The 26,301-nt window shown below is 29.8% G+C and overlaps 2 protein-coding genes and 1 long non-coding RNA gene across 3 annotated transcripts; all 3 read right to left on the minus strand.

Moving 5' to 3' along the window:
* Window positions 1-2,330: 2,330 nt before the first annotated feature.
* Window positions 2,331-3,489, minus strand: LOC136272151 (uncharacterized). Its single transcript, XR_010710100.1, has 4 exons — window positions 3,397-3,489; window positions 3,215-3,254; window positions 3,015-3,101; window positions 2,331-2,893 (listed from the first exon to the last, which is right to left on the minus strand). It is a non-coding gene; the product is annotated as an uncharacterized lncRNA (long non-coding RNA).
* A 294-nt stretch (window positions 3,490-3,783) lies between these two features.
* Window positions 3,784-25,600, minus strand: LOC136271979 (uncharacterized). Its single transcript, XM_066072620.1, has 10 exons — window positions 25,464-25,600; window positions 24,901-25,314; window positions 22,880-23,025; window positions 21,087-21,333; window positions 20,524-20,663; window positions 19,544-19,808; window positions 19,108-19,257; window positions 4,556-4,577; window positions 4,364-4,404; window positions 3,784-3,815 (listed from the first exon to the last, which is right to left on the minus strand). Exons 1-10 carry the CDS (start codon window positions 25,519-25,521, stop codon window positions 3,784-3,786), a joined length of 1,515 nt encoding a protein of 504 aa, XP_065928692.1. The 5' UTR covers window positions 25,522-25,600.
* LOC136272208 (uncharacterized) lies at window positions 5,140-11,508 on the minus strand. Its single transcript, XM_066073424.1, has 6 exons — window positions 11,429-11,508; window positions 10,866-11,279; window positions 8,836-8,981; window positions 7,052-7,298; window positions 6,491-6,630; window positions 5,140-5,199 (listed from the first exon to the last, which is right to left on the minus strand). The coding sequence occupies exons 1-6, from the start codon at window positions 11,484-11,486 to the stop codon at window positions 5,140-5,142; spliced, it is 1,065 nt and encodes a 354-aa protein (XP_065929496.1). The 5' UTR covers window positions 11,487-11,508.
* Window positions 25,601-26,301: the final 701 nt, after the last annotated feature.

Consider the following 26,301-nt stretch of genomic DNA (forward strand, 5'->3'; position numbering starts at 1 on the left):
TGTAATCAGAAAATGGATGATTACTGATTACTCAGCAACCTGTAATCGATTACAGCTGATTACGATTACTGATTATGATTTCCCCATCCCTGGTGGGCACCAATTTTCTTGGATTATGACATTTTTGCTCATTCTTGGTGATGTAATTTCGTCGGTGCGTTGCCTACTGTTTCAATAACAAAATTGTTTTCGTTGAGGATTTAGATTCATGGGAGAGGGCTACCCACAAATTCCATGAAAATTGGGCCACCACGAATTTTAATGGTTCTAGAGTAACCATTCCAACAGATGCTTTTAATAATGGATTGCAGCAGTCAAGGAAGATGTTAATATTGGTAGTTGACTGGAAGATAATGAAAATGTTTACCTTATCAATTATTATCATTTTTGTATGCAGTTGATTAAAAATTACAACGATTTTTCCACACATTCAGAAAATACTGTGCAATCCGCATACAACCAAGTGTTTATTTTTAATTTGCTTTATTCAATGTTTAGAGTATCACCTTGAGGTTTCATATGATTCCCGAAGTCGTAACAAACCCTTAACTAAACAAGTCTTACAATCGGTATTGCGAAGTTTGATAAGGAGTATGTGAGACATATAACCACTGAAGATATCAGATGCTCAGCACTTTAAAGGAAGAATTATTCGCTCCTTTTTTTGTTAATTGTTGTAATTGGATGCATATTTTTAGTATACTTGATGCAATTCTCAAAACACTTATTGGCTGTCAAGAACTGGTTAGAATATGCGAAGCACACATCTCATTTGTTCCCTCGGTGGTTTTATGACTCATAGAATCCCTACCAAACGTTGCCCAAGCCAAATAAGACTCTATTATGGGGACTTCACTTTAAAAAAAGAATTGGTAGACCACATAAAAAGGAAAGGTTAGCCTATAACCATCTTATCTTCTTCGACCATTTATTAAATGCAGATACCCTATAATAATCACGGCGAGATGCTGTCTGTCGGTTTGTCAGTGAAGCCTAAAAAACACACAATACATTTAAAGCACATTATTTTAATCATTTTGCCGTTTTAATTTTTAAGACCACTGCGAGTTAAAAAAAAAAAGACCCGCATGTTTTAAGTTGGTGATTATTCCACTTGTTTATGTATAATAAAGTACAAAATGATTGTGACAAATAAGCAGCTCAGTAGGTCTTCACTGTGCCTTGTTCATCATTTAAAGCAGAAGTATATTACTAATGGATGAAACTCTAATCGATTTTTTTTTTGTCATGTATTGATACAATCTACCAATACCTTATCATTTGTTTTACCGTTGTCTTAAAATACTCTACGACATCCATGACATTTTGTCAAACTAATATGCACATTTCACGAACTTTGAAGCACGGATTTTAATCAAGTACAGAATGTTGTGATTACAGAAACAGACATCAGGTCAAAAATTCGAACAGTATGGGTTCTTCAAACATCGATGAAAAATTCATGCATCGAACAGGAACAAAATAACCGAATACTGCAAAAATTACTTGTTAATACGTTGAATGTTTAGATTTAATGTATGCACAAGCTATTTATTTCTCTGTTGTCATGTAATGTCAAGATATTCACGCAAATGGGAAACGCTTATGACCAGTCAGGCCACATAATAGTTTCTTTTTAGCTCACCTGAGCTGAAAGCTCAAGTGAGCTTTCTGATCACATTTTGTCTGTCGTCCGTCTGTCTGTCTGTCCGTCTGTCCGTAAACTTTTCACATTTTCAACATCTTCTTAAGAACTATTGGGCCAATTTCAACCAAACTCGGCACAAATCATCCTTAAGCAAAGGGAATTCAAAGTTGTTAAAATTAAGGACCACACCCTTTTTCAAGGGGAGATGATTAGAAATTAAGGAAAACTTTTGGGAAATTTTCAAAAATCTTATATTTAATCTTCTATTTAATCTTTGTCAGTTAATACTATAAACGTATAATAAAATGTGGTTGTGATGCAGTAGGAAAGTTGTATAGTGGCACTGCCTTTCTGAATCGTACCCTAACATTCTAGGGCTTGTGAATCCATAAAATAAAGAGACAGAAAGATTTTATTTAGGTAGTATTACACTCATCTGCCACAACCACATATTTCGAACTGGATAAAAAATCACAACTTAACTTAATCATCTTAAAATATAACATGATTAAGAACATTTTATTTTTCATTTCAATTTTTATATAACCGGCAATTTTGTTTTTCTTTTTTTAGTTAAGCAATGGTAAAGTCTAATATATTAATGCAAATAAAAATAACAGAATACACTGAGGTAAAAATTAATAACAATTAATTATATTTTGATATCATAATAATTTTACATTAAATACAATTTTTTTTAAAAGCGAATCTTTGGTTGTACAGATGAAATGCGTTGGGGATATAATGATATCAAATGATAATGATAACAAATTAAAAACATAAAATATGGAAAACAATATTAGATAACGGGGTTTTCATTTGTGTTATTCTAAGATAATATTTCAATGTCCATATTGGCAAAAGTAAAGAAACAACACTACTTATATTATAGCATTTTGCAGTAATAGACACTGTTGTACATTGCATGATGTACAAATAACAATTTAAACACAAACAAGACACTTTAAGACTTAAAGAAACTGTTTATAAATGTTGACTTTTTGCATCTTACAATATCTGATGATTGCTTTATTTGTATAGGAGAACGTACCATGCATTATTATGATCTTATGTTTAAATTTAATCTTAAGATAGTATATTAAACCAGATTGGAAAGGTTGGCTTTGCAAACAAAAACAGTTATAAATCAGGTATTTTCAGCTTGGTTTTCTTCTTTATAATCTCAAAGACTCATATTCTGATTGGTTATGCCCCGTTGCAACTTCTTCGTATGTACACGTGTCCCTAAAATGTTTATTTAGATAAATTCAGTGAAATATTTGATACAAAAATGCATGTAATAATGATCTCACTCCCCAGCTCTATTTCTCTTTTATCCCACTCTTCCTATGACTATTTCTCTTACATGTTTTTCTCCTGTTGAAATTCTTGATTTTCATACAAATCTTGTCTCTCGGCTGCAACATTTAACTCTCGTGTCTCACAATGTTTGCTTAAAAAAAGTAGATTGAAACGATTGTCTTAAAGTTGCAAATATACTAATCTTATTTTACACTCGTGTGCATAGAAATGCAATGTACAAGAATTCATATATAAAAAACTTACTTTATTTTTTCCTCAGATTTGATTTCTTTTTCGGTACTAGCTAAAATGATGATTTGTGTTGTGTACATATATGTGTAAATTCACAAACAAATATTTAAAATTTCTAGAAAATCAATGGTATTTCTAAACAAAACCTTTCGACAGTTATATTATTTATTATTTATATTTATTGAACTGATTACCTTTTTTTGAAGGCGGTCGTTTTTCTTTCTTTCTAGGAGAACTTCGGAATGATTTTTCGACGTACCTGTTATCTTGACTTAATTGACAAAAAGAAGTTTATATATATATATATATATATATATTTATATATATATTTAAACTCAGCATAAATTTTATCATTACAAACAGAAGTAATGGGACTGATGAGAAAATATGATAGCATTAAATAAGTATATACATATACATTTAATAGCGTATAATGGTTCGTTCTACACCAAATGCAAATATATTCTTATTCATATATATATATATATATATATATATATATATATATATATATATATATATATATATATATATATATATATATACATATATATATATATATATATATATATATATATGACTTACTTTTTATCAACTTGTGATGTAGGTATTGCTGGTAAAATATAGTAAAAAAATGATGTAGATTCAATATTAAAATACATCTGACTGTATTTCAAATACCAAAAAATTACATCATAAGCTTTTAATTTTGCTAGTGAAGTTTTTAATATTACTATAAGTTAAATCTTCATTGTATTAAAAAAAATTTATACCTTTAAAAATCAATTTACCAAACACATTATGATATTTGAATTATACTTACTGATGTTCAAAATCAGAGGAGTTCAGTCGTATTTAAAATTCGCGCTATATTATTGACAAAAATCTATCCTAATAGATGCTTGTTACATACTAAATGTATAATCTATAACCTATAACCTTAAGAATGTTCTGAAAGCATGAGGCAAAACAAAAACTCTTTAATTTAACTCTGCTATCATTGTTTTATGTTGTGGAATAAGCATTTATGAAATTGTCTCTAAAAATTTTGACAAATGCAATGCTGTAAACTTTGCTTTTTCAACGGTTTGGTACCATCATTAAATAATCAAACAACAATAATTTGCTTTGTATAAGTGTATAACACAAAATGGCACTTACCTTTAGTTTTTGCCGCTGCGTCGATCGAAACTTTCTCTTCACTAAAAAATGGGGGGGGGGGTTTAAATAAGAAAAAATATGATGAATTTCATATTATAGTATCAAATTTATTCAATACATAAAAAAGATCAAACTTTTTCATAAAACTTGTAATTATAAACAGCTAATCTAATATTTTTGAATTATACATACCGGTCAATTCTTAGCACAAATCCTTTTAGAATAAAAAAAAAAAAATAAAAATAAATAAACGTTAATTTTGGAGAAAAAAAACCTTCCATATTTTAAAGATCACGATAAGGAAAAATATCTTATTTTAAAATAAGTCAAAGGTATCAGATATATATGCACACTGAATTTTGCCAATTTTTTAATTTGTACATGTTATATCAACATAGCAATTGCAAATAATATTTACTCAGACTCTTGAATTACAGGTACATGTAATATATTTAAATTGAATTCATGCAAATCAGTTAGAGATATTCTTAAGCATTCTAATGAAGTAAATAAAATCTGAAAAATAGTTTATTCTACTGTTTACTTTAAAAATAAATATATATAAAAGGGTAATTTCATGTATACAAAATCAAATAAATCAAGACATTGTTATCTTTATCAATTTCTTAAATAAAAAAAAGATATTCCCAAGAGTAAAAGTAAACAATGAAATATATGCCCCTTACCCTGAAACTTGATCTCTTTTCTTCTGAACAACACTACAAGAAAAAGAAATGTAATAACGACGATGGAAACCAATATAACAGACACCACAGCTACTCCAGCTGTGCTACAGTCAGGTTCCAAACGTTTTTGTAGTTGAACATCTTTAAAACCTGCTGAACATGGTCAAGGAAAACAGTATCAACAATGCGTTTTGCTGTGCGTATATGGGCAATCTTGTTCAGGCAATATACAACATGTTTTTTTATTTAAAATGATATTTTATAAATAATTTATTTGACCAATGTGTCATTTAATCCTCGTCGACCCATTTACCAAAACTGTCAATCTATAAATCAGTTGCATCAAACCATTGTACGTTGTGATAACAAAGATTTAATAAAATGAAAAAATGTAACAAAAAAAAGTGTGTGACTGTATCTGTTATTGATAAAGCTAGTATTTCTAAAAGCCAAAAACACATAAAACTCTAGGGAAAAATTTGATTACCTTCTTTGATTTCATTCGTCAATGTCTCCCCACCTATTGAAATGTTTGTTGTTGCATGTGCCAGACCCGATCCACACCTGGAGTAGCGAGATATTTCACACCGAAAGAATATGTCCCTATCTAATATTGTGACGTGGTACTTTATTCTACTGAAAATTGTTGTTTCTCCGCTGGAATTCGATACCACTTCAACTTTCTTTTCTTGTGGACTAATCTTTGCCCATGTCTCATTGACTTGTCTTTTAAAACACCAATTCATTTTCATTTCGTTCTAGAAGAAACAAACGGTTATAAATTTGATAAGTAAGTATCAGGAGTCCAATCAAAAGATTTTCTTCGTTACCGTTATCTTGAATATTTTACTTTATTACAACTTTCTATAACACATTAAGAAAACCGGTTATTGAATATTAATAGCTTTTCTTCAAAATTTAGAATTTATATCGAACTAATTGAGCAGTTAACATTTGGACACATTTTTTATTAAAGGTTAAGAATCATCTGTAGTTCACAAATATCATTTTTAAAATGGCGCACATTCGTTGTTAATTTGATGTTGCCAATTTCTTGGTAATTGGATGTTATTACTTCTGTTTATAAACAATGTTTTATAGCAGTTTATTAACGCATCGGCACAAATTAGTTTCAACCCTAGTGCAAACAATATTTTGTATGAATTTAAACAGGTATTTTTTTTTACATTATTTTAGTATCAAAACAACTGCGAATGTAAATTTTAAAAAAACCCATTGAAGTTTATCCCAAAAAGAAATTAAAAGAATTCAGAGATTTCACGGATTTCGAGAGGCCATTGTTCAAATTAATTGTATTATATTCATGATTAGAATAAGTAAGGAGTTTTGGACCTACTATGAAAAAAAATCCGTAATTGGCATATTTAATTAAATCTTTAAAGTACACTCAAGACATAGAATAAAAACGTCATATATTTACCTGCAATGACTCTTGCTGGAAAAGGGTTGATGCTGTACAGAGAAGATAAAGGGTTTTACCAGCTCCGTTTAATTTAATAAGATTTTTGTTAAGGACAGATTCTCTATCGTGAATGACAATTGGCGAAACTCTCCATTTATCTGATAAAACAAAGAACAAAAAATGAACATATTGTAATTGTTTTCATTTACAACATTAAACAAAACACCCGTACACGTTGATTTCTTTTGAATGGCAGCTTCACACATATATATCTCGGAAACATTAATGTCTATTAATTCTTATCTTTTAGTTTTTGCTAATTAGAATAATACTTATATATTCATCAATCTTATAAAACAAAGAACAAGAATTGTAACTAAAACATAAGACAACACACACAAGTTATTTTTTATGGTAGTTTTATTCAAGTTTTGGAAGCAGTAATTCTTATTGAAGACCTTTATTTTTTTTCAAAAAAGAATATTACATATAAATTTTTCCCTACACCTAAATTTAACCTGTCGTTTATAAAACTTAAAATTGAATTTTAATAATTGCACATATAAATGAAATATTAACCTTCATTGGTATTAGCCGTTGGAATGCTTATCGTATAGTTGATCCCACTTTTACCACACGTACCACCGTACCCAGACTCACACATAAGATCCAAATCGGTATCATTTTTTAAGATGTGATAAAATATGACCGATTTCTGAACAACACTGCACCCATCCTTGATTCTAGACACTATGCTTGTCAGAGGAGGATGTTGGAGTGACAGCTTTTGTAATTTGCCCGATTCGTTTTTGCACCATCGAATATTCTGCAATAAAACTCAATTAAACAAAATACAAATACCTACAAACAATGTGTACTGTTCACCATATTTGAAATAAACTTCTTAATGTATTCAAAATGCACGTTTATATTCAAATCGAAACAGAATTCGGTTTGAAAAGAAATTAATCAAAAAAATTTTATACAGAAAGCTTTCATTGTATACATAAAAGTTGGCAAATTATATAGGAATATGGAAATAAAGTTAATAATCTAAAAAAAAGATACTTAAACCAATATCCCCATTTTATGTCAGAAATCATTAAAAAATTGTCTATATCGTGTCAATATGCCCTTTTTGGACATTCTAAAAGTGATGACATTGTAATATTTACGATGCCTCTGTGGAGTAATTTCTACCAAAATGGTAAATTTTGAAAAGAAGTTTTCCTAGAAAATTATACACATACAAATGTAACTAGAAAATAAGAGATGAAACGATACATATCTAAACAGTATCTGGCACTATTGCACTGCTGATGTATTGTGCGTGTGGTTTCCCCGACAATAGACGAGGTAAATAAAAGCAATTATGATACAGTCGATGTATATAATGAGGTATGTGACACATTCACGTTGTGTCGTATTATTTATCGAAATAAACAATAAAATCAAATTTTAAATAGTTTCTTTCCCATCATCGACATACTACAGCGTATAGTGGGTTCAAGTCAATCCTGTAGGTCATGGGTTCGAATCCCGTTGAGGACGATAAAATTTTTAACTTTCAAAAATTTTCTAAAACGTATTTTTTAGTGGAATACTGTTAAAGAAAATTCTAAACCGGTAAAAGTATTTCAATTATAATTCACTTTAATCAACATTAATATCGACACCTTAAGGGGATAAGAGGGTGGCTTTGAATTTCTCTCATGTTGGGATACATAAATCCTATTAGTTAATTTTCCCCTTTATTAGTTTGACTTAGTTTTGCATTAAAGCGAATTAACATATTCACTTATATAGGCCTTTAATGAAATATGTATGTATTTATCATTCCAACATGATATTTAGTAAATTTTCTTCAACTCAGAAATGAAAAGTCCCCAATGTGTTTGAGCCTTGGGACTTAGGAACGATAACGCTTACCTGAGGAACTTTAATACCAAAGAAATTTAAAATATTTTTTGTTTTTATTTGCAATGATTTTCATTCATCTTTTTTTATGTCACATTTATCAAAATACATTTTCTTATAACATCAAGCAGCTTTTTCAGATGATTTGTGAAAGAATAAGAAAATATGAAAAATTATGTTTTTGGGAAATACTAAAAAAAAATGCAATAATAGCATTTCTGAATGTAAATAAGTGTTATATTTTTTTTAGATGTCCGAAGGAAATTTTTTTAAAATTATTTTACAAAAAACACGGAAAAACAATAAAAAGTTCTTTAAAAATACCTATAGTATCCCTATCATCATTTTAATATTTGATAAGTATATGTTTTGTAGTCTTTTTTTTGAAAATTGGAATAAATTGTGGGTGTATAAGGCCACCTTAAGTAAAACATGCATGTATGTACCTTACTTGGGATGCCATTGATGGTTTCAACTTCCCCAATACATTGTAACTGTAGCACATCATCCTCTTCAAAGTTTATTTTGTCTTTATCTTGGAAGATTCCCTGGGAGACGATGGAGATGTTTTCCATTTTTTCAGGGGTTCGCCCTATGGTTTGTATATAAAATATGAGTAAAGATCTATTTTTTTCATTCTTCTTATCTTGAGCAGTGTGAATATTTAACTCCAGTATTAAAAATGACTGGCGTCAATAAAAAAGAATCGCTGTTTCATAGGGCAACTCACACTTCGAAGGAAACAATTAAATTCGAATAGATTTTATCACAGGGTACACATGTAGCATAAGAAAGGAAAAAGGTATTATTCTCGTTTTGCCTTAAGGATTGACCCCGCAAAGGGAAACAACTTTTGCAAAGCGTGGATTTAGTTGTGAGAAACGAATAATTAAATACAATGGTTTGTCATTGTTGAAAAATTGTATGAGCGGGGTTTTTTTTGGTTTTTTTTGGGGGGGGGGGTTTTGTTTTGTTTTTGTTTTTTTTGTTTTTTTTTGGGGGGGGGTGTTTTTTTTTTCTTTTACATCCACTGAGTATTTACTATTATTTTCTATAAGCAAACCAATTGTGATTCATAGCCCTATAAAATTGATAGGGCTTAAATCTATGCCATCCAGTTCGTCTAACCAGTCTATCGATCAGTCAAAACCTTCAGAACCTAAGAATTTACGAACTGCACAAAATAATCATTCTGATGCAAAACTGATATTCCCCTTTACATGTCATGCATTAGTTTAACAATCATGTTTTAAAAAATCAAATTTTCCCTAAATCCTTTTAATTTAAATAGATTCATCATTTAGTGTGAAAGGCATTTTAAATATATCACTAACCAAAAGTAAACAATTAGTGGTGTTAGGTAATTGTCTTTTATTCATGCAAAAATTGTAAATGGGAAATCTGACATTAATAAAACATATTTTCAGATGCGGATCCACAAAGTTGGTGGGTTTTTTCCTCTTTTACTCTTGCAAACGGTTTCTTTCCGTCTTAAATTCGCACAGAAAGCAGAGCATTTGATGGATACATGTACCTTTTATAAAATACACATTTATTTTTAAAATGTTTTGAATTCGCCCAGTCTTACAAAATTCGCCCGCTGACAACAATGACAAAAGAGGCAAAAATAAAACGGGAACCAATATTTTTTCTATTTACAGTATCTTGAATTTAGTCATAGACCAAATTAACATCCACTGACAAACGGTTAGGTCATGCTGATATAAAGTGTTGAAACCTATCGTTACTTATCCTTACAATAATGAAATTTCAAAAAACTTCGGTAACATTGCTGATAAATCCACACACATGAGATTTAGCTGCACTATTACTAGGAATTTATTTGATAGGATACTATCAGTCAATTAAAAAAAGAGAATTAAAATTTCAAAAACATGACACACCTTTTCTTATATTGAATTTGTTTCGAAATTGTGCTGTGATTAAATTTACCCTCTTTTTCGTTTCACTGTAACTGAATATAGTACAGTGCATCATGATGCCGTCATATACCCCGTAAAAGGAATGTGACAGTTGAACATGTAAAAAATTATATCTGCTAGTAATAATTACACAAATAATTACATGTATTTCAATGTTATATTTCAAAATTGCTCAATTTTTTTCCCACATATATCTCGTGCATTTATTAAACGTAGTCTTAATTCATTTGCGAACATTCTTTTAATTTTTTTTAAATTTCACTACGCAATTGGGATTTAACGCGAAAAAAACATTCCAGCAATCAAAAAACCTGCTTCGAACAAATTTACTTTCTTTGTTAAGGTAGCTGCGAGTTTTTAGTTTTCTTAAAAATTAACTTCGACGCCGTTTTCATTTCAACCCTGAAAGATAAAAGGTTTTTTTTCGTGACCCTAGTCATTTTTTTAATAATTAGTAATTAAAAAAATTACATGCTCATTTTGATTATGTTCTATAAAATACAACACAAAATTTAAACCAAAACAATAACCACCCTCAATCGAGAATATCTTCTTCTCGGAACTGTCGATTATTTGACTGCCACCACTCAGGACACAGCGAACGCCAGGGGATTTCTGAGGATCGACCGTGCATTGTTTTGGCTCTACTGATCCCTCGAGTGTAATTTGCTTAATATTTGAATATGTATATGTCCCGTTTGTCCAATTTAATGATAAAATAGTATAACCATCGAAAGATGCACTTTTGTTTTCCTTAAATTCATTTGCTCCATTTAACTCGAAAACAGATGTCCAGTTATCGTTTGAATAGTTCCGTAGTTGAAGCTTGAGACTTGCATTTATATGCTTCCATCCCATAAAATAGTATAAAGGACTTCCACATTTGAAAGACAAATTAGTTTTACCGACAGGGTAGACTGTAGGATGCATAAAAAACCTCACATATCCTAAAGAAAACGAAAAAAAGGACACCATGAAAATACAAAAAAAAACTATATAAAGAATTATTTAAGTTAACTGTCTAATGATGTCACATTAAACCATAGTAGGACCATTAACTAGATTAATAAAGAAATCAAACATTTAATATACATACCGCAGGAAAATGAAAAGTACAAAGAAATTAAAATGCAGATGTTCCTCAAATGATCCATCTCTTAATCAGGAAGTTTTAAAACTGAGCATTTTTATGATTGTTTTTGTGTAAAAAAACAAGTTTACCATCTAAGTGTTGTTGTCCAATCAAGAATACATTAATTTATTTCCTTTTTAGCTTTGTCAAATGAATATGCGCATATGAAAAGTATCCAGGCCAGGGAATTCTATTTTTAATGAGTTCCTCTTAAAATAAGATTCTTAACTTCCTTTTTCTCAAACAGTACAAGTTGCAACATCTAGTAAAATCTTTGTAGATTTTAAGTGTTGTATGTTGTCCTTGGTTATATCAAATGTTATAATTATGACAATTTTTACACAGACAAAGATCTTCAATTGTGATGCCAACATTGTATTATACTATCTTCTCTATAGTAATTAAAAAAATATATCAAAGATTTAATTAACAATGTTTAAAAATCAATACCAATTTAAGACCTGTTGCATTTGAAAAACAATGTTAAACTTTGAAGTAGATATGTTTAAGTGGTGGAATAAAGTTGAACGTCGTCGTTGCATTCAGATTTATTGAGGTGTCAAATAATTAATGCTATAATAAACAATTTAATTTTCTGTTTACATCTTCCCAGATGTGTTTTCTAATCGTACAACTTACTTAACACCAGCACATAATTAATACTTCAATATGTAATTATTTTACACATAGACTTCTGCTGCATCGGAAGTAGATCTGACCTCTTGGACTTTTAGACTGAATAATCTTATGTCCGAACAAATTCTGTATGAATATTTGATTCCAAAATATCCTCAGACATTTTACTACAAATATCGTCTCTTTACTGGCCTTTAACATTCTACGAAACACCATAATACCAGCTCCGTAAAATGAAGCAATGAAGTTTGTTGACATGTAAAAATGACAACTCTTGATCAGGACGTAAATTAAAACATGCTTCACTTTCCGTGTCTGTTAAGCATGTTTAAGAGAAAATCTGAGGCAAGTAAACCAACGACCTCAGTAGTGAATTTGCGTTGAGTAGTCCAAAACTATCACAAGTTTTTTCATGTGCCGTAAATAGCGACATTTTAACACTTAAGTAAATGTAGCTTTAAGGTCGTCTATATGATTTTTTTTAGATCGGGTGCTACAGACTGTTGCTGTGTATAATGCTTATATGCAGTGGACACGTTTAAATTGTTGTGTATATATATATATATAATTATATAGCCAGCAAGGCTACACCCATCAACAAGGACTAAATATTGAGATTTTATACAGAAAGCTAGACACGAGCTCGTTGCAAGCAACGATTAGGTCTTCCGTCGTAGCTGCGTCATACTTGTGACGTAATACAAAAAAATGATACCTAACCATGATACAATATTAGATGTATAAACACTGAGTAAAAGAAACAAATTGCTATACTACATATATATATATATATATATATATATAAGCAAATACCGATCTTTAAAAGTTGTCTATAGTTTGATTCGCCGCATGTTGTTTTTTTGCATGTGCATTTTATTTTGAGAAACTTATTTAATCATCATAATTGACATAATGTAGACAGAATATGGACGACGATTATATTCACACAAAGGGTATGCCCGATACGAAGGTAAAATGACCAAACATTTTACACGCATTTTTTATCGAACGCAAGCGCCAATGAATCTTTTAGTATATATGCGGAGATCTTGGAAATTTTACACGGGGTTTTGAAAAATAATTTTTTTTGAGGAGGGAAAGCATGCACGGATCAGAAAATTTTTCCGGGAGTGGAGGTTGAGGGTCTGACGGTTTTTTGAGTTTGCCAGGGGATGTCCGAGGCATATTTTTGGTACTTTTATAATGTACATGTAATTGAAAGAAATTTTGCGGGGATGGGGTGAAGTCTGGAACCCTTCCCTTCTCTTCTATAACCACGTATGGGGAAGACCGATGTCGGTAATTTTACGGTTATTTTAACTTTTTATTTAAGTAATCATTTTCAAAATTATCGGAATGCCAATGTTACCTTTAAACACAGTTAAACCAAAGATTTATATCGCATTTATTTATAAAAAAAGTGGATTACTTTTGTTTATTGGTTTGTTTTGTTTATTGAAATGGGAAATAAAGAAAATGAGTAATTTCCGATATGAAGTCAAGCATATATTTTCATATTATCATTGACTTAAATCATGTATAAAAAATGAAATATTATATCAAGCATTTAATTATTATGCTCATAGCATGCATTCCTCTATGGTTTTCACAATTACATGTATCAATTACTACACGTACTTACTTAAGGAAGATATGATATTAGTAACTTATAGTTAACAGTTAAGTTCCAGCTTGTATTCTGCCAAATGCAAGCACGTGTGTAATCCTGATTTAAAAATAGGTACCATGGCCGGGGGGGGGGGGGGGATGTCATCGCAAAAACGTTGTGTACTTGCGTAGATGTACATTGTTAATTAATAATTGATGTTGAATTATTATTTCCAAACAAAATCATAAATTCATGATAAAATGCAGTCTTGAAAGTTAACTGGAAGAACTAAAATGCCAGAGAGTTTTGTTTTCTCTATATGCTGGACGATCTCATTCGACTTAAATTAATATGGTGTAAGGATGCCCGTCTACGAAATACACATGCTCAAACGTCTACCGATTAAAACTGACTGTATTTTGGATTTATAAATCGTTTTTAAACATTCGATCTGATATATCGTTGTTAACAATTCGAAACTTTGAATGATTAAATTGGTTTTTATACCTACCCCGACCCTCACAGAAGAATCCATTCTGACCAATAGAAATTTTATTTACAAGACTCTCATTCATTAATATTTTTGCAGGTATTAGTGGACGAGTCCAAAATAGGAACTTGAGACACATCATACAATGTGAACATCTGCCGTGAAAGCAGTTTACTTGGGGTCTATTTTCTTATTTTGAGAGTCCTTTATATCACTGCTTGAAAATGACGGAAATGCCTTGAATATTGTTATCTTTATGTCATATAACATGTGAAACTGTTTTCATTCCACCCACAAGCTTGAAATAATAATATAATATTATCAATTTTAATTTTAATTTACATTAATTTAATAGCCCTAGCATTGCATTGCTTTGCATGTACACAATGTCTTTTAAAAATTCAACACTTAAAGTGTATCTATATGGCTATTAATCTATATGTACACATAGCGTACACACGTGATTCAAAATACAACAAAAAAGTAGTTAAAAATTCTTATTTATTTGAAACTGACGCAAATATATAGAACAGTATATGAAACATCAATAGTGGCAAGAAGATCCAAAAACAGTTGACAAGAAATCAAATAGCAGATAACGGGAGTCAAAAAGATATTATTACATGTACACATGCTAAAAACTACACGCACACAAAAAACAAAATACAGTGAAAACAAAAGTGATGCATAAAAATTCCATCCACTTGAAGGGTGTAAGCAAGAGTCATTGTAAAAATTCAACATGCAAATAAAAGATAGCATGTATTTAAGAATGAATAACACTAATATTTCGGGTTTAACAAAAATTGCCTTATTTAGATATAGCTATTCTACAATTATTCGTTATGTACGCATATCCAGGCTGAAGTAAATTTGTTCTATAGTTGGAATTTATACGGACTAATTTTTAAACTGTCGGTTTTAAATTATACATAATAAACCTTTTGGCACTATTTCTTATGAATTATTAACATGAAATCTAATCAGTGATTGGTTAGAAAATTTAAAGAATCTTTGCATGAAATAAAACATAATGTAATAATAAAGAAGTTGCATCACGCTTAACCCGTTTTTTACAAAAAATCTACAATTATAACGACTTTTTGTCTCAAAATGCTGTTTTGATATAAGTCGATATAAATACCATACACAACAGAGAGAGAGAGAGAGAGAGAGAGAGAGAGAGAGAGAGAGAGAGAGAGAGAGAGAGAGAGAGAGAGAGAGAGAGAGAGAGAGAGAGAGAGAGAGATGTTGTACCTTATTGAGGTATCACTTTTAGTCTTGGATGCGATATTTAATCTTTGTCAGTTAAAATTACAAACGTATAATAAAATGTGGTTGTGATGCAGTAGGAAAGTTTTATAGTTGCACTGCCTTTCTGAATCGTACCCTAACATTCTAGGGCTTGTAAAGCCATAAAATAAAGAGACAGAAGATTTTATTGTAGGTAGTATTACACTTATCTGCCACAACCACATATTTCAAACTGGATAAAAAAAAATCACAACTTGACTTAATCATCTTAAAATATAACATGATTAAGAAATTTTATTTTTCATTTCAATTTTTATATAACCGGCAATTTTGTTTTTCTTTTTTAGTTAAGCAATGGTAAAGTCTAATATATTATTTGCAAATAAAAATAACAGAATACACGGAGATAAAAATTAATAACAATTAATTATAATTTGATATCATAATAATTTTACATTAAATACAATTTTTTTAAAAAGTGAATCTTTGGTTGTACAGATGAAATGCGTTGGGGATATAATGATATCAAATGATAATGATAACAAATTAAAAACATAAAATATGAAAAACAATATTAAATAACGGGGTTTTCAATTGTGTTATTCTAAGATATCTTCAATGTCCTTATTGGCAAAAGTAAAGAAACAACACTACTTGTATTATAGCATTTTGCAGTAATAGACACTGTTGTACATGACATGATGTGCAAATAACAATTTAAACACAAACAAGACACTTTAAGACTTAAAGAAACTGTTTAAATATATTGACTTTTTGTATCCTACAATATCTGATGATTGTTTTATTTGTATGCTTTCTTGTGATCTTATGTTTAAAGGACTATGTGCGGTATGGTCAAATATCTGCCCCCGATTTCAACCAATTTTTAAATAGAATCGTATAAAAATAAAATCTTCACAAATCATTGTATAGAGGATGCCTATAACTTTAATCTTGATTTTAGTCATCATTCCTCATTTGCTGTTAATCTATGACGTCACCTAAATGACCTAATTCCCGCAAATTTGCAAACAAATGAAAATATTCTCATTTTTGCTCTATATTTTGCATTCGGAAGTATAGAGCGCAGATCTGCTCAAGTGCGATCTTAACGTATGTTTTTCTTCAGATGGTTATACACATAATACTGAAAAATGGTACTTGAGCAAACCTGCGCTCGATGTTTCCCAGTCGAAAAACCATCGGAAAACACCCATATTTTGCTACAAAACATCAATTTATCAAAATAATGCAATCTTCATGACGTCATTTCTACATTATGACGTCACTGTGGTGATAACCTTTTACACCTTATTTTTAAAGCTTTTTTCTTAAACATTGATGTGGGGGGCAAAAATGCATAAAACCGCACATAGTCCTTTAATCTTAAGATCTTATATTAAACCGGATTGGAAAGGTTTGCTTTGCAAACAAAAACAGCTATTAATCAGGTATTTTCAGCTTGGTTTTCTTCTTCATTATCTCAAAGACTCATATTCTGATTGGTTATGCCCCGTTGCAACTTCTTCGTATGTACACGTGTCCCTAAAATGTTTTTTGAGATAAAATCAGTGCAATATTTTGTACAAAAATGCATGTAATAATGATATCACTCCCCAACTCTATTTCTCTTTTATCCCACTCTTCTTATGACCATTTCTCTTACATGTTTTTCTCCTGTTGAAATTCTTGATTTTCATACAAATCTTGTCTCTCGGCTGCAACTTTTAACTCCTGTGTCTCATAATGTTTGCTTGAAAAAAGTAGATTGAAATGATTGTTTTAAAGTTGCATATACACTAATCTTATTTTACACTCGTGTGCATATAAATGCAATGTACAAGAATTCATATTAAAAAAAACCTACTTTATTTTTTCCTCTGATTTGATTTCTTTTTCGGTACTAGCTAAAATGATGATTTGTGTTGTGTACATTTATGTGTAAATTCATACAAAAATATTTAAAATATCTAGAAATCAATGGTATTTCTACACAAAACCTTGCAACAGTTATATTTGGTGAACTGATTACCTTGTTTTGAAGGCGGTCGTTTTTCTTTCTTTTTAGGAGAACAACTTTGGAATGATTTTTCGACGTACCTGTTATCTGGACTTAATTGACAAAAAGTTTTTTAAAACTGCGTGTATATATATATATATATATATATATATATATATATATATATATATATATATATATATATGAATGACTTACTTTTTATTAACTTGTGGTGTAGGTATTGCTGGAAAATATAGTAAAAAATGATGTAAATTCAATATTAAAATACATTTGTATTCAAAATACCAAAACATTACATCATAAGATTTTAATTTTGCAAGTCAGGTTTTTATATTATAATTAGTTATATCTACATTGTATTAAATTGTTTTTATACTTTTTAAAAATTAATTAAGCAATAATTTTACCAAACACATTATGATATCTATTTATACTTACTGGTGTACAAAATCAGGAGAGTTCAGTCGTGTTTAAAATTCGCGCTCTATTATTGACAAAAATATATCCTAATAGATGCTTGTTACATACTACATGTATAGTCTATAACCTTCAAGTGTGACTTCATGATTTAAGTTATGAATACACCAATGTCTAGTAATATTATTTCTTTTACATTTTTGTGCAAATCATTTACATTAACACCACATTCAATTCGAAACATATTATCAAAGTACTCTGAGAGAGAGAGAGAGAGAGAGAGAGAGAGAGAGAGAGAGAGAGAGAGAGAGAAAGAGAGATTACATGTATTTCATGAACTACAAAAAACATAGACTCTTTAATTTAATTCTGCTGTCATTGTTTTATGTTGTGGAATAATCATTTATGAAATTGTCTTTAAACATTTTGACAAATGCAATGCTTTTTCAACGTTTTGGTACCATCATTTAATAATCAAACAACAATAATTTGCTTTGTATAAGTGTATAACACAAAATGGCACTTACCTTTAGTTTTTGCCGCTGCGTCGATCGAAACTTTCTCTTCACTGAAAAAATGTTGTTGGTTTTTTTTTTATATAAGAAAAAAATATGATGAATTTTATATTATAGTATCAAATTTATTCAATACATAAAAAAGATCAAACGTTTTTCATAAAACTTGTAATTATAAACAGCTAACCTAATATTTTTAAATTGTACGTACCGGTCAATTTTTAGCACAAATCCTTTTAAAATAAAAAAAATAAAAAATAAATAAACCTTAATTTTGGAGAAAAAAAACCCTTCAATATTTTAAAGATCACGATAAGGAAAAATATCTTATTTTAAAATAAGTCAAAGGTATCAGATATATATGCACACTGAATTTTGCCAATTTTTTAATTTGTACATGTTATATCAACATAGCAATTGCAAATAATATTTACTCAGACTCTTGAATTACAGGTACATGTAATATATTTAAATTGAATTCATGCAAATCAGTTAGAGATATTCTTAAGCATTCTAATAAAGTAAAAAAAATCTGAAAAATAGTTTATTCTACTGTTTACTTTAAAAATAAATATATATAAAAGGGTAATTTCATGTATACAAAATCAAATAAATCAAGACATTGTTATCTTTATCAATTTCTTAAAGAAAAAAAAGATATTCCCAAGAGTAAAAGGAAACAATGAAATACATGCCCCTTACCCTGAAACTTGATCTCTTTTCTTCTGAACAACACTACCAGAAAAAGAAATGCAATAACGACGATGGAAACCAATATAACAGAAACCACAGCTACTCCCGCTTTGCTACAGTCAGGTTCCAAACGTTTTTGTAGTTGAACATCTTTAAAACCTGCTGAACAGGGTCAAGGAAAACATTATCAACAATGCGTTTTGCTGTGCGTATAAGGGCAATCATGTTCAGGCAATATACAACATGTTTTGTTTTTTTCAAATGATATTTTATAAATAATTTATTTGACCAATGTGTCATTTTATCCTCGTCGACCCATTTAACAAATAACAAAGATTTAATAAAATGAAAAAATGCAACAAAAAATAGTGTTTGACTGTTATTGGTAGAGCTAGTATTCTTAAAAGACAAAAACAAATAAAACTCTGGGGAAAAATTTGATTACCTTCTTTGATTTCATTCGTCAATGTCTCCCCACCTATTGAAATATTTGTTGTTGCATGTGCCAGACCCGATCCACACCTTGAGTAGCGATATATTTCACACAGAAAGAATATGTCCCTGTCTAATACTGTGACGTGGTACTTTATTCTACTGAAAATTGTTGTTTCTCCGCTGGAATTCGATACCACTTCTACTTTCTTTTCTTGTGGACTAATTTTTGTCCATGTCTCGTTGACTTGTCTTTTAAAACACCAATTCATTTTGTTCTAGGAGAAAACAAACGGTTATAAATTTGATAATAGATGTTCATTGAAAGTGAACTTCTTTAAGTAAATATCAGGAGTCAATCAAAAGATTTTCTTCGTTACCGTTATCTTGAATATTTTACTTTATTACAACTTTCTATAACACATAAAGAAAACCGGTTATTGAATATCAATAGCTTTTCTTCAAAATTTAGAATTTATATCGAACTAATTGAGCAGTTAACATTTAGACACAATTTTTATTAAAGGTTAAGAATCATCTGTAGTTCACAAATATCATTTTTAGAATGGCGAGCATTTGTTGTTAATTTGATGTTGCTAATTTCTTGGTAATTGGATGTTATTACTTCTGTTTATAAACAATGTTTTATAGCAGTTAATTAATGCATCGGCACAACTTAGTTTCAACCCTAGTGCAAACAATATTTTGTATGAATTTAAACAGTTATTTCTTTTAAATATTTTTTCTAGTATCAAAACAACTGCGAATGTAAATTAAAAAAAAACCATTGAAGTTTATCCCAAAAAGAAGTTAAATGAATTCAGAGATTTCACGGATTTCGAGAAGCCATTGTTCAAATATATTTGTATTATATTCATGATTAGAATAAGTAAGGAGTTTTGGACCTACAATGAAAAAAAATCCGTAATTGGCATATTTAATTAAATTTTTAAAGTACACTCAAGACATAGAATAAAAACGTCATATATTTACCTGCAATGACTCTTGCTGGAAAAGGGTTGATGCTGTACATAGAAGATAAAGGGTTTTACCAGCTCCGTTTAATTTAATAAGATTTGTGTTAAGGACAGATTCTCTATCGTGAATGACAATTGGCGAAACTCTCCATATATCTGATAAAACAAAGAACAAAAAATGAACATATTGTAATTGTTTTCATTTAAAACATTAAATAAAACACCCATACACGTTGATTTCTGTTGAATGGCAGCTTCCCACATATATATCTCGGAAACATTAATGTATATTAATTCTTATCTTTCAGTTTTTGCTAATTAAAATAATACTTATATATTCATCAATCTTATAATACAAAGAACAAGAATTGTAACTAAAACATAAGACAACACACACAAGTTATTTTTTTATGGTAGTTTCATTCAAGTTTTGGAAGCAGTAATTCTTATTGAAGACCTTTATTTTTTTTTCAAAAAAGAATATTACATATAAATTTTTCCCTACACCTAAATTTAACCTGTCGTTTATAAAACTTAAAATTGAATTTTAATAATTGCACATATAAATGAAATATTAACCTTCATTGGTATTAGCCGTTGGTATGCTTATCGTAAAGTTGATCCCACTTTTACCACACGTACCACCGTACCCAGACTCACACATAAGATCCAAATCGGTATCATTTTTTAAGATGTGATAAAATATGACCGATTTCTGAACAACACTGCACCCATTATTGCTTCTAAACACTATGCTTGTCAGGGGAGGATGTTGGAGTGACAGCTTTTTTAATTTGCCCGATTCGTTTTTGCACCATCGAATATTCTGCAATAAAACTCAATTAAACAAAATACAAATACCTACAAACAATGTGTACTGTTCACCACATTTGAAATAAACTTCTTAATGTATTCAAAATGCACGTTTATATTCAAATCGAAACAGAATTCGGTTTGAAAAGAAATTAATCAAAAAATCTTTATACAGAAAGCTTTCATTGTATACATAAAAGTTGGCAAATTATATAGGAATATGGAAATAAAGTTAATAATCTAAAAAAAGATACTGAAACCAATATCCCCATTTTATGTCAGAAATCATTAAAAAATTGTCTATATCGTGTCAATATGCCCTTTTTGGACATTCTAAAAGTGATGACATTGTAATATTTACGATGCCTCTGTGGAGTAATTTCTACCAAAATGGTAAATTTTGAAAAGAAGTTTTCCTAGAAAATTATACACATACAAATGTAACTAGAAAATAAGAGATGAAACGATACATATCTAAACAGTATCTGGCACTATTGCACTGCTGATGTATTGTGCGTGTGGTTTCCCCGACAGTAGACGAGGTAAAAAAAGCAATTATGATACAGTGGATGTATATAATGAGGTATGTGACACATTCACGTTGTGTCGTATTATTTATCGAAATAAACAATAAAATCAAATTTTAAATAGTTTCTTTCCCATCATCGACATACTACAGCGTATAGTGGGTTCAAGTCAATCCTGTAGGTCATGGGTTCGAATCCCGTTGAGGACGATAAAATTTTTAACTTTCAAAAATTTTCTAAAACGTATTTTTTAGTGGAATACTGTTAAAGAAAATTCTAAACCGGTGAAAGTATTTCAATTATAATTTACTTTAATTCACATTAATATCGACACCTTAAGGGGATAAGAGGGTGGCTTTGAATTTCTCTCAGGTTGGTATACATAAATCCTATTAGTTAATTTTCCCCTTTATTAATTTGACTTAGTTTTGCATTAAAGCGAATAAATATATTCACTTATATAGGCCTTTAATGAAATATGTATGTATTTATCATTCCAACATGATATTTAGTAAATTTTCTTCAACTCAGAAATGAAAAGTCCCGTATGTGTTTGAGCCTTGGGACTTAGGAACGATAACGCTTACCTGAGGAACTATAATACCAAAGAAAATTTAAAATATTTTTTGTTTTTATTTACAATGATTTTCATTCATCTTTTTTTTATGTCACATTTATCAAAATACATTTTCTTATAACATCAAGCAGCTTTTTCAGATGATTTGTGAAAGAATAAGAAAATATGAAAAATTATGTTTTTGGGAAATACTAAAAAAAAATGCAATAATAGCATTCCTGAATGTTAAGAAGTGTTATATTTTTTTTAGATGTCCGAAGGAAATTTTTAAAAATTATTTTACAAAAACACGGAAAAACAATAAAAAAATTCTTTAAAAATACCTATAGTATCCCTATCATCATTTTAATATTTGATAAGTATATGTTTTGTAGTCTTTTTTTGAAAATTGGAATAAATTGTGGGTGTATAAGGCCACCTTAAGTAAAACATGCACTCAATATACATGTATGTACCTTACTTGGGATGCCATTGATAGTTTCAACTTCCCCAATACATTGTAACTGTAGCACATCATCCTCTTCAAAGTTTATTTTGTCTTTATCCTGGAAGATTCCCTGGGAGACGATGGAGATGTTTTCCATTTTTTCAGGGGTTCGCCCTATGGTTTGTATATAAAATATGAGTAAAGATCTATTTTTTTCATTCTTCTTATCTTGAGCAGTGTGAATATTTAACTCCAGTATTAAAAATGACTGGCGTCAATAAAAAAAGAATCGCTGTTTTATAGGGCAACTCACACATCGAGGAAACAATTAAATTCGAATAGATTTTATCACAGGGTACACATGTAGCATAAGAAATGAAAAAGGTATTATTCTCGTTTTGCCTTTAGGATTGACCCCGCAACGGGAAACAACTTTTGCAAAGCGTGGATTTAGTTGTGAGAAACGAATAATTAAATACAATGGTTTGCCATTGTTGAAAAATTGTATGAGCGGGGTTTTTTGGGGGTTTTTTTTTGGGGGGGGGTTGGGGTTTTTGGGGGTTTTTTTTTTGGGGGGGGGGGGGTGTTTTCTTTTACATCCACTGAGTATTTACTACTATATTTCTATAAGCAAACCAATTGTGATTCATAGCCCTATAAAATTGATAGGGCTTAAATCTATGCCATCCAGTTCGTCTAACCAGTCTATCGATCGGTCAAAACCTTCAGAACCTAAGAATTTACGAACTGCACAAAATAATCATTCTGACGCCAAACTGATATTCCCCTTTACATCTCATGCATTAGTTTGACAATCATCTTTTTAAAAATCAAATTTTCCCTAAATCCTTTAATTCAAATAGATTCGTCATTTAGTGTGAAAGGCATTTTAAATATATCACTAACCAAAAGTAAACAATTAGTGGTGTTAGGTAATTGTCTTTTATTCATGCAAAAATTGTCAATGGGAAATCTGACATTAATAAAACATATTTTCAGATGCGGATCCACAAAGTTGGTGGGTTTTTTGCTATTCTACACTTGCAAACGGTTTTTTTCCGTCTTAAATTCGCACAGAAAGCAGAGCATTTGATGGATACATGTACCTTTTATAAAATACACATTTATTTTAGAAAAGTTTTGAATTCGCCCAGTCTTACAAAATTCGCCCTCTGACAACAATGACAAGAGAGGCAAAAATAAAACGGGACCCAATATTTTTTTCTATTTACAGTATCTTGAATTTAGTCATAGACCAAATTAACATCCACTGACAAACGGTTAGGTCATGCTGATATAAAGTGTTGAAACCTATCGTTACTTATCCTTACAATAATGAAATTTCAAAAAACTTCGGTAACATTGCTGATAAATCCACACACATGAGATTTAGCTGCACTATTACTAGGAATTTATTTGATAGGATACTATCAGTCAATTAAAAAAAGAGAATTAAAATTTCAAAAACATGACACACCTTTTCTTATATTGAATTTGTTTCGAAATTGTGCTGTGATTAAATTTACCCTCTTTTTCGTTTCACTGTAACTGAATATAGTACAGTGCATCATGATGCCGTCATATACCCCGTAAAAGGAATGTGACAGTTGAACATGTAAAAAATTATATCTGCTAGTAATAATTACACAAATAATTACATGTATTTCAATGTTATATTTCAAAATTGCTCAATTTTTTTCCCACATATATCTCGTGCATTTATTAAACGTAGTCTTAATTCATTTGCGAACATTCTTTTAATTTTTTTTTAATTTCACTACGCAATTGGGATTTAACGCGAAAAAAACATTCCAGCAATCAAAAAACCTGCTTCGAACAAATTTACTTTCTTTGTTAAGGTAGCTGCGAGTTTTTAGTTTTCTTAAAAATAAACTTCGACGCCGTTTTCATTTCAACCCTGAAAGATAAAAGGTTTTTTTTCGTGACCCTAGTCATTTTTTTAATAATTAGTAATAAAAAAAATTACATGCTCATTTTGATTATGTTCTATAAAATACAACACAAAATTTAAACCAAAACAATAACCACCCTCAATCGAGAATATCTTCTTCTCGGAACTGTCGATTATTTGACTGCCACCACTCAGGACACAGCGAACGCCAGGGGATTTCTGAGGATCGACCGTGCATTGTTTTGGCTCTACTAATCCCTCGAGTGTAATTTGCTTAATATTTGAATATGTATATGTCCCGTTTGTCCAATTTAATGATAAAATAGTATAACCATCGAAAGATGCACTTTTGTTTTCCTTAAATTCATTTGCTCCATTTAACTCGAAAACAGATGTCCAGTTATCGTTTGAATAGTTCCGTAGTTGAAGCTTGAGACTTGCATTTATATGCTTCCATCCCATAAAATAGTATAAAGGACTTCCACATTTGAAAGACAAATTAGTTTTACCGACAGGGTAGACTGTAGGATGCATAAAAAACCTCACATATCCTAAAGAAAACGAAAAAAAGGACACCATGAAAATACAAAAAAAAACTATATAAAGAATTATTTAAGTTAACTGTCTAATGATGTCACATTAAACCATAGTAGGACCATTAACTAGATTAATAAAGAAATCAAACATTTAATATACATACCGCAGGAAAATGAAAAGTACAAAGAAATTAAAATGCAGATGTTCCTCAAATGATCCATCTCTTAATCAGGAAGTTTTAAAACTGAGCATTTTTATGATTGTTCTTGTGTAAAAAAACAAGTTTACCATCTGAGTGTTGTTGTCCAATCAAGAATACATTAATTTATTTCCTTTTTAGCTTTGTCAAATGAATATGCGCATATGAAAAGTATCCAGGCCAGGGAATTCTATTTTTAATGAGTTCCTCTTAAAATAAGATTCTTAACTTCCTTTTTCTCAAACAGTACAAGTTGCAACATCTAGTAAAATCTTTGTAGATTTTAAGTGTTGTATGTTGTCTTTGGTTATATCAAATGTTATAATTATGACAATTTTTACACAGACAAAGATCTTCAATTGTGATGCCAACATTGTATTATACTATCTTCTCTATAGTAATTAAAAAAATATATCAAAGATTTAATTAACAATGTTTAAAAATCAATACCAATTTAAGACCTGTTGCATTTGAAAAACAATGTTAAGGGTGTTGTTTACTCAGGATTTGAGTTCTCAAATTCGGATTGTTATAAAGTTCAATGTAATGAGTAAAATTTGTTCTAAACAAAAAAAGTATTAATAAAATGAATTATTATTGACAAAACATTTGATATTTTTACTTTATTACGTAATTAGGCTCAAACAAAAATAGACTTTTAGCCAAACAGAGGAAATTCGGACTAAATTTTGCAGATTTTGTTTTCCGCTAAAACATTTTTGGAAGTACTCTAATATTGAAAGTTAAGATTTTATATTTTAGTCTATATAATTTTTCATATTTTCTGCTGGTTTTACCTCAC

This window comes from Magallana gigas, chromosome 10 (assembly GCF_963853765.1).
Source record: "Magallana gigas chromosome 10, xbMagGiga1.1, whole genome shotgun sequence".
In the NCBI taxonomy this organism is placed as follows: domain Eukaryota; kingdom Metazoa; phylum Mollusca; class Bivalvia; order Ostreida; family Ostreidae; genus Magallana; species Magallana gigas.

Bases quoted from the DNA above. Each gene is read 5' to 3' on its own strand.
- LOC136271979 (XM_066072620.1), bottom strand. From the start codon at position 25,521: ATGGATCATTTGAGGAACATCTGCATTTTAATTTCTTTGTACTTTTCA. The intron at 21,334-22,879 runs GTACATACATGT...GTTTTATTGCAG, and splicing joins TCAATGGCATCCCAAGTAAG to AATATTCGATGGTGCAAAAA. The intron at 20,664-21,086 runs GTTAATATTTCA...TTGTTTTATCAG, and splicing joins AACGGCTAATACCAATGAAG to ATATATGGAGAGTTTCGCCA.
- LOC136272208 (XM_066073424.1), bottom strand. From the start codon at position 11,486: ATGGATCATTTGAGGAACATCTGCATTTTAATTTCTTTGTACTTTTCA. The intron at 11,280-11,428 runs GTATGTATATTA...CGTTTTCTTTAG, and splicing joins GTACTTTTCATTTTCCTGCG to GATATGTGAGGTTTTTTATG. The intron at 6,631-7,051 runs GTTAATATTTCA...TTGTTTTATCAG, and splicing joins AACGGCTAATACCAATGAAG to ATAAATGGAGAGTTTCGCCA.